This window comes from Egretta garzetta, unplaced genomic scaffold (assembly GCF_000687185.1).
Source record: "Egretta garzetta isolate BGI_Z169 unplaced genomic scaffold, ASM68718v1 scaffold345, whole genome shotgun sequence".
NCBI classification, from domain to species: domain Eukaryota; kingdom Metazoa; phylum Chordata; class Aves; order Pelecaniformes; family Ardeidae; genus Egretta; species Egretta garzetta.
Window position 1 is genome coordinate 298,397 of NW_009259692.1, and position 9,310 is coordinate 307,706.

The window sequence follows — 9,310 nt, forward strand, 5'->3', positions numbered from 1 at the left end:
CTGAACCTTTGTCTGATCCTCTTGGGTATAAAACTAAATTGTAAGAAATCTCTGTAAAACCAAAGCAACACAGTGGTTTAGAGATTTTGCTAGTCAAAGGCTTTTATTTACAAATTTCCAGTACGTATTTCTATAGTCATGAGAGATCAGCTTACTGAATGTTGTCCTTTGTAAGGTCCTGCATAATTTTAAACTTATGCTGGAGTACCCAATGGGACTATGCTAGCAAGAATCACACAGAACCCCAGGATGTTGGGGGCTGGAAGGGCCCTCCGGAGCTCACCCATCCCCCCCCCCGGCCCAAGCAGGCTCACCCAGAGCAGGGGGCACAGGACAGCGTCCAGGCGGGGGTTGAAGATCTCCAGAGAAGGAGACTCCACAGCCCCCCTGGGCAGTCTCTTCCAGTGCTCTGTCATAAAATAAGAAAAATAAGAACATGCAGCATATTATGCTTGAGGAATTAATCCTTGGCTGTGTTATCATACTGTATGGAAATAATCCTAGGTTTTAAATAACTGGTATACAAACACGAAAGCTTGTTTTAAATATTTATAAGCACGTACACACTCTCTTTTTTGTTGTATTTTTTTCTGAAAATCAGTGGTTTGACACTAGTTTTGTTGTTGTGAATAATTGGTCCAAAGATGTCACATGAAGACCATAAAGGGATTATGGGGATGGAAAATAGGGATCCAGACAAAATTAAATCATCTTTAACATTCTTTACTAGGCTGAAGATGGTCATGCTGTGGCTAAGAAGCAGCTGGAGAAGGAGACTCTCATGCGTGTGGATCTGGAGAATCGCTGCCAAAGCTTGCAAGAGGATCTGGATTTCAGGAAGAATGTGTTTGAGGAGGTATTACCGACCTAGTAATCTCATCATAGTCTGAAGTTTATGTAGCTTCTATTCAAATTGACTATAAGCAATTACTAGCTAGTGCAGGTAGGGAAAATCAGTATTGGCCTTGCTATAAGAGGGTTGAGTAATAAAACAGTTAAAGGTTTTGCAAGAGTTACACAGTAAATCAGTGGCAGAGCTGGCATGAGAGCCAAGCGACGAGGGTATTGTTCCATGGGCAGGTGAGCTAATGCAGCAGCTGACTGCTGTGGGAAAGGGAAGGTCTTGTTCCCTCTCTCTGGACCTGGTTGTATGGCCCTGCTCCTTATTTGCACCACTTTGGGTGGTTGTTGGACCTGACTATAACCTGTTTTCCTTGACGAGAACAGCATGCGATTACTCTTCTTTTTGCAGGGGTAGTTTTCTGTTTATAAAGTAAATAGTGGGAATGCACAGGCCAGGATTGGGAAAGGGAAGCATGACCTCTCTGTACAGATGCAAAGTGTTATGTCAGTTTATCCCATCTTCTGGAAACCAGCTCTGGCCTTTGGTTCTTCTGCAAGCTCATTCAATTAGTGACTGCTGAGCAATTGTTACATGCTTCTGCCCTTCATCTCACCTATGCTATTGCAGTGTTTGGCTCACCATGCCCCAGACCATTTCAGCCTGATTAACTAGTAAAATACTTAGGGTTTTTGGTTGAGTTTAATTTTTGCCGGCTTCGTGGCTGAGTTATGTCTTGGAATTGTAGAATCATCTGGTTGGAAAAGACCTTTAAGATCATCAAGTCCAACTGTAACTGTCTGCTACTAAACCCATTTCTCGAAGCACCATGTCTACCTGTGTTTTAAATTGGGAAGTGTGGCGAGTGAAGCCTGTGTACTGTAGTGGTGATGAACTGCTAGATCAGCTCAGCCCTTCCCTTGATACTTCACAGTCCTCCCTGATATTTTTGTGGCTTCCCGAGGGGTCATTGCCTACAGTTACTGAGAGACTGCTGCTTGCTAGTTTTCTTGGCGTAAAAATTAACACAGAAGGGAAAGCTTCTTCCAGATCACATCAGGGCATGTTTCTGTGAGTAGAAGGACATGTTTCTAAGAGTCTATTTTTAGATGTAGAGCATTTCTGCCAAACAACTTGCAAAGTCTGTCTGAACTTGTGTTAGCCTGCTATGACTCCAGTTTAGGCATGCAAAGCGAACCTTGCTTCACTTGCCTGCTGTTCCTCCTTGTGGCCCTGCTGCTATCTTCAGGCCTCCTCCTAATACTCAGAACCGCTCCCTTGTTGTTTGTTCTACCATGAAGGGAGAAATTGTTTCTTTCTCATACCGTGCATTCAGGCCTGGTCAGGTCTCTGCAGAGCTCAACGTGAATAAGTGCAGGAGTAAGTCTTGCCTCACTAGTTTGGGACCAGTGTTCTAGGCACAGCAGAACTCGTACTTCTCTAAAAATGAAAATTTCTTAGTACAAACTCTGACCAGAAAAAAATTATATTTGTCTTCAGGATTGCTTGGGTTGCTGGTTTATTACTAATGTAATCAAAGTAGATTGTACAAGTAGAGGCCATAGAGTATATAGAAAAAGAGAGAAGGTCTGCATATGCTTAAAAGTGAAATTTGAAGATGCATTTTTTTCACTATAATGATTTTCAATACACGTAATGGTTACAAAAGGTGTTCATTTATATCTGACTCCTTGTGGACTGCTATTGTAATGTAGGCATGTGTATGGAGAAGGAAAGGGTTTGTAGTGTAGAATATCTGCTATGTAAAAATTAATGTTTTCTTCTCCCTCCCTCCCTCCCTCCCTCCCCCCATTTTGACTTTTGTAGCATAAACTAGCTTCTTCCTTAAACTGTATATGGATATTTTTAAAGCTGTTTTTAAGTCTAGATTACTTCTAAGAATTATATGCTGCCAAATGAGAATGGTAACTTGTATCTGTTAGTACATGCAGCAATTCTTAGCTTTAAATGGCTTCAGTGCTGTAGCTCCTATATAGTAAATAATTAGTACTGAAATAGTTAATTGTTGTCTGAATGTCATTGCTGTACTGTTTACCCTAATGTGGGAATTTGTCCCTCTCTTTTTCTTTTTTTGTCTGTGTGTGTAGGAAATAAGGGAAACAAGAAAACGACATGAACATCGTTTGGTCGAGGTGGACACTAGTCGCCAACAGGAGTATGAATCCAAAATGACTCAGGCCCTGGAGGATCTGCGAAATCAACATGATGAACAAGTCAAACTGTACAAAATGGAGCTTGAGCAGACCTATCAGGCTAAGGTAACTACTGCTATCCACAGCGCTGTCTGACAGGAAAGTCCAGTTGGTGAGATAAAACCATTTCCATCAGCTCTACTGTCTTTAAGGAGACAAGTAATTATAATTTGAAGAAGCTTTGTCCCAATGTTCAAATGCCTCCTCTGGTGCTTGTGCACGGATACATTTCTAGGGAAGTTATAGCCAGAGGTAATAGCTAGGAATAGATTTAGCTGAGAGAGGCCAGTTTGTGAGAAAACACATAGAAGTGGGAATAGTGGATGTCACGCAATAGCTGATTACATGATGTCTTCTGCTATAAGGGTTTGTTTTTTTTCTTGATGTCAGGAGATCTGGTTCTTCCTCAAAATGGAGGTGGTGGAGGAGACTTGCCATAGGTGCGGTACATTGGTTCTAAGAAGCTGACTACCTGGAGGGATGGGTTGGAGAGCTTGGAAATAATACGGACATACTGAGAGGGGCTCCATGCCACTTTACTCTTACTGTGGCCTTTGTCATGTTCTTACTAGCCCCAATACTCTTTCAAATGTGTGTAAGCCCTGGCGCTTTCCAGTGATCTAAGTTAGTTCCAGATTGGAAAATCACTAGATGCAGTTGTGGTTTCAGTGGTGGTGAGGAAACTTCAGGCAAGGTATTGAACTCTTTGATCAGCTTTGGTGATGAAACCCATGGTATATAAATTGGAAATCACAGAACCATAGAATGCTTTGGGTTGGAAGGGACCTTTGGAGCCCAACCCTGCTGCAGTGAGCAGGGACGTCTTTAGCCAGATCAGGTTGCTCAGCCCTGTGCAACCTGGCCTGGAGTGTTTCCAGGGATGGGGCCTCCACCACTTTTCTGGGCAGCCTGTTCCAGTGTTTCACCACTCTCATTGTAAAGAATTTCTTCCTTACATGTAGACTAAATCTACCGTCTTTTAGTTTAAAATCATTACCCCTTGTCCTATCGCAACAGACCCTACTAAAAAGTCTGTCCCCATCTTTCTTATAAGCCCCCTTTAAGCCCTGACCGGCCGCACTCAGCTCTGCCCGCAGCCTCCTCTTCTCCAGGCTGAACACCCCCAACTCTCTCAGCCTGGCCTCATAGGAGAGGGGCTCCAGCCCTTGGATCATTTTTGTGGCATCCCTTGGACCCTCTCCAACAGGTCCATGTCTTGTACTGAGGGCTTCAGAGCTGGACGCAGGGCTGCAGGTGGGGTCTCACCAGAGCAGAGTAGAGGGGAAATGCGAACACCGGAGTAATTTAATCCAGGAGAATGCTTCTTAAATACCTTAAATATTTGCACTCTTTTGATTTATCTGCCTGTTGCTGCAGGTGAGTGGAATGCACCTCACTCAAAAGAGAGAAGCAGCAATACGTTTTACTGAAGTAAAATAACAACTTGTTAAATCCCATCAAACTCACTGAACTCTTGTCAAAGTTTAACAGTGGTTTGACAAGGTTCAGTAAGTTTTATCGCAAGGTTCACCTTACTGGTTACTGCATGGAAGGAACATATAAAGGAAAACTAAGTTAGAATGATTCACACAGAGAACAGATATGCAAAGAGTAAGGAGAACCCTCGCGTTGTCACGAGGTTCAGAGTGGAAGTGGACTTCCTTGCTTTCTAAACTCCATTTGGAGCCTAGGTGTGGCTGGATCCAGTTTTAGTCTTGGACATGGTCAATGGCTTATGTCTTAATGGAATTATCCATACAATGTTTATAATAATATTGAGTAGCTACTGGGATTAGTAATGTTTCATAGTATTAGTTCAACATGTTGTCAGTCACTTACTGAGGATCTATTTGTGGGTAAGGGATCTCTCTGCCTTGGGAGAGGAAGGATCTCTCAGTCTCAGGTAAGGAATCTCTAACCTTGAGAGGCGTCCCTGCTGCTCGAGGGGAGAGTCACCTCACGTGCAGGCTAGCTGCCACCCAGGGAGCGTTCAAATTGGGCCCATCCTGATGGTAATATTTATAGGGTGAAGTAGTTGGCTGCTAGGCAATAGTACAGACAAGTTAGATGTCTGTGTTTTAGCTCTGCTATCTTGTTCTGTGCTTTGGTTATCTCGTGCTTTTGGATTTCGAAACCACCTTTTTGAAATATTTTTCAAGACGCCTTCACACCCTTGTATGTGAGCCAAGGGCTTTTCAGCTCACAAGTTCACCCCAAGGATGCGAGGCCTGTTGCTCCTTAGTCAGCCTGAACCAAAGTATGGTGAGGGCTGGAGTGTATCCATCACACCTGTGTGAATCCTGAGTTAGCAAATTCCAGTTCATCCAGCACTGGGGACATGGGAGGAGTAGCAGCTTTGTTGGTACAATTGCTGGCTACAGGTTAGGTTTTTTTTTTTAAATATTCATTGCCCTACCTGAAGGAGTTGGGCAGCTGCCAGTTTTCTGGTTTCTGGAACTACTTGCCCATAATTACAGCCACTTCTAATTCTCTTGCAGTGGAGAAATTATGGTGCTGCTAACATTGTTCTCCCCCGCCCCTCTCTGAGGCTTCCTTTGAATTCTTTGGTTTGATGACTTACGGTTTGAGAAACATTGATCTACAAATATTTAACTTTTTCTTATGGCAGCAACAATATAGATAAGAGATACTAAGCCCCAAAATTAAGTACAGTTAGCAGTCTTGGCATTATTCATGGAAGTTAGGAATATATGATATTTTTATAAGAGATATTTGGATTGACTTGGCGCAGTGTGAAGAAGATAGAGGGTGGAAGATGCCTAGTAGGAAAAAAAGTCTGCAAAATACAAACTTTGAGAATGAAAAAGTGATAAGATTTGAACAGAGGGATGAACGAATTCAGCTTTTTTTTTTTTCTCCACATAAAAGATCGTGGTTGTTAGGGGGAAATTGGAATGCAAAGGGAACAGTGGGCTTAGCTGTGAACTTCATCCTGTGGGTTTCTGGATGAAGATGTGTCCCTGTTCAGAGAGAGCCCGAGCTGTTAAGGAATACGGTGTCAAAGCGGACTGTTAAGTTTAGCTGCTGAACTTTTCCAGGATGAGAGGGTCTTGGGTAAAAGCTCCCTTCTTGCTCTGACCATGGTCTTTGATAGCAGGCAATAGAAATTCTGAATCTGAGGATTTGGCACTATGCCAGCACGGCTGCAAGGAGGTGAATTGTTGTCAGCATTCAAATAATTTTTAATTTTAAACTTTACAAGAACTAAGAGAGTATATATTTGACCTAAAATTCCCTCAAAACCCTTAGCCTAAAGAAGGCTCTCTGTGTTTTCTTACCTACTCAGATCCCTGTGGACAGCAGAGCTAATGAGGGTTGATTTTTATAAAGCTTTGTGCTGTGTGGCTAAGGAACACGTTCTGCCAGTAACTGGTCTTAGAATTGGGGTGGTTTAGGTCCTGGGTAGATTCCATGGAATGTAGCAGAACTGATGAAACTCCAGCTGCACGCCACGAAAAGGATGGTATCTACGTTGATGAAACTTATCATGTGATAGCTTTGAGCTCCCCTGTTGCTCTGTCAGATTTGGTTAAAATTGTAGCCACTAGAAATGAAGCTTGTTCACTAGGTAAAATTAACAAAAACTGAATTGAATCTTGGCAACTCTTAGGGCAAGAGAACACAACCCAGAAGCATTGTTTTGCCTCTGGGGCAGGATGTCACCTGGAGTGCTGTGAGTAGCTTTGGTCCTCTTTGAAGAGGTAGTACAGAGTAATAGAGAAGACTAACAGAGACAATTACGAGTATGAAACAAGTCCTCCATGAGGAAAGTTTAAAATAAAACTTTACCTGGGGAAAAAAAAAAAAGATGAGTCGAGAGAATGGGAAGATGCAATGCGTGTCTGTAAAAGGATAAACAGCACAGCGAAGCTGAATGAGGAGTGGTTGTTTATTATTTATCAGTAGAAGTAGGGACAGTGAATGTCCAGTGGCACATTTGGAAGAAACAAAAGAAAGTTGCTCTTCATTAATACGTAGCTAAACTCCTTGCCCTGTCAATTCAAACAGCAGAGACACTCCTGCCTGAAAAATCCATTGCGAGACATAAGCATCAAAATACAGCCTCTGGCTTAGGAAGGCCCTGAGTTGCAAACGGCCCGCTGAATCATAGCTGTTACCAGCCTGCCAGTCTTGCTCATCAGTGGGGGTACACTTTCTTTAACCATCCTTTTCTGGCTGATATACCTGTAGAAACCCTTCTTATTATTCTTCGCATCCCTAGCCAAGTTCAGTTCCAGCTGTTAAAATTGTAGCCACTAGAAATGAAGCTTGTTCACTAGGTAAAATTAACAAAAACTGAATTGAATCTTGGCAACTCTTAGGGCAAGAGAACACAACCCAGAAGCATTGTTTTGCCTCTGGGGCAGGATGTCACCTGGAGTGCTGTGAGTAGCTTTGGTCCTTTTTGAAGAGGTAGTACAGAGTAATAGAGAAGACTAACAGAGACAATTACGAGTATGAAACAAGTCCTCCATGAGGAAAGTTTAAAATAAAACTTTACCTGGGGGAAAAAAAAAAAGATGAGTCGAGAGAATGGGAAGATGCAATGCGTGTCTGTAAAAGGATAAACAGCACAGCGAAGCTGAATGAGGAGTGGTTGTTTATTATTTTTCAGTAGAAGTAGGGACAGTGAATGTCCAGTGGCACATTTGGAAGAAACAAAAGAAAGTTGCTCTTCATTAATACGTAGCTAAACTCCTTGCCCTGTAAATTCAAACAGCAGAGACACTCCTGCCTGAAAAATCCATTGCGAGACATAAGCATCAAAATACAGCCTCTGGCTTAGGAAGGCCCTGAGTTGCAAACGGCCCGCTGAATCATAATACCCGGGGAATATCTTGTTGAGCTTAGTCCCTGGGCATCCAGGGAACTGTTAGACCAGGACATGAACTGGGCAGCCTTTGCTCTGTCCTGGTGTGATTGTTCTTAAGATGCAGGCAGATAGTGTGATCACGTGAACCTCAGTTTTTAGAAACTATAAGGCTACTTATATAGTGGAAGGGCTAGTAAACTTTTTTTAATAGCAGAAGCAAATCCTATAGGAATAGGACTGAAATAGATTTTCCTGATCCTTAGGACATTTCCTTAATGTTATGCAATTCTTATCAAAAACTTACCATATTTCAATGTAAAATCACTTAAGATTAAATAGCTTCTTTTTTTTTTTTTACCAGAAGGATATTGCAGAATTCAATGTAACTGACTTGTGTAAAACTTGCCTTCCAGCTGGAGAATGCCAAACTGTCCTCTGACCAAAATGACAAAGCTGCTGGTGCAGCTCGAGAGGAGTTGAAGGAGGCTCGCATGAGAATAGAAGCTCTCAGCTACCAGCTTTCTAGTCTTCAGAAACAGGTAAAGTGACTACATTTGCCTTCACCTCTAATACAGAGCACTCTATTGTTCAGATATATTAACATTGCTATCCCTTCATATTTTCTGACTTTTAGGGAGAGAAATCTGTTATGTTCATTTGGGAGGGGGGTGAATTTTTAACTTTTACACTATATCCGCATAGATGCCAACTGGGTTTTCCATTGTGCTATCTACCTAGGCTAGTGCAGCAGAAGATCGCATTCATGAATTGGAGGAAATGATGGCTGGTGAGCGGGAAAAGTTTAGGAAGATGCTAGATGCAAAGGAGAGGGAAATGACAGACATGAGGGACCAGATGCAGCAGCAGCTTACAGAGTACCAGGAGCTGCTCGATGTTAAATTAGCACTGGACATGGAGATCAGTGCTTACCGAAAACTCCTGGAAGGAGAAGAGGAAAGGTACGTACGGATTCCACATTCTTTTCTCAGGAGTAGGAGGTGTTATTTTAATTTCTTATGCTTATTTTTTTACCATTTGAGCAGGAACACCCGGATGTTGTTTCACTGGCTTCACACCACAATGTGTTGCATGGAACACTTACATGGAACGCTTGCAAGTGTTCTCTTCTGAACACCATCTTTATTTTATCTTTTTTTATAATTGTCTAAGAGTACAGTGGAATACATCATTCTGTGCTCAACGCTTATCTCCTCTTTTTTATTTAAGTGCTTATACTTCTGTGTTCCTGCTTTTAAATGATTTGGCCCAACAATAGTGTGTTTAGTAGTAGCTAAATTAGCTAAAACTAAAAAGGAGTGGAGGGTTAAATGATCTGTGGTGCTCTCATTAGCACTGCTTTCCATGTCACATAACCATACTACCAAAAAATTTCTCAGGGGTGGTTACCCCCCCCCCCCCCCC

General features: G+C 42.3%; 1 protein-coding gene across 1 annotated transcript in view; it reads left to right on the forward strand.

The window, feature by feature from the left end:
• LMNB2 (lamin B2) overlaps window positions 1-9,310 on the forward strand; it is a 45,881-nt gene that overhangs the window by 27,113 nt on the left and 9,458 nt on the right. The window contains exons 4-7 of the mRNA XM_035894335.1: window positions 731-856; window positions 2,950-3,120; window positions 8,302-8,427; window positions 8,627-8,847. Of these exons, the coding sequence (XP_035750228.1) occupies window positions 731-856; window positions 2,950-3,120; window positions 8,302-8,427; window positions 8,627-8,847 (644 nt within the window). The remainder of the gene's footprint in view (window positions 1-730; window positions 857-2,949; window positions 3,121-8,301; window positions 8,428-8,626; window positions 8,848-9,310) is intronic.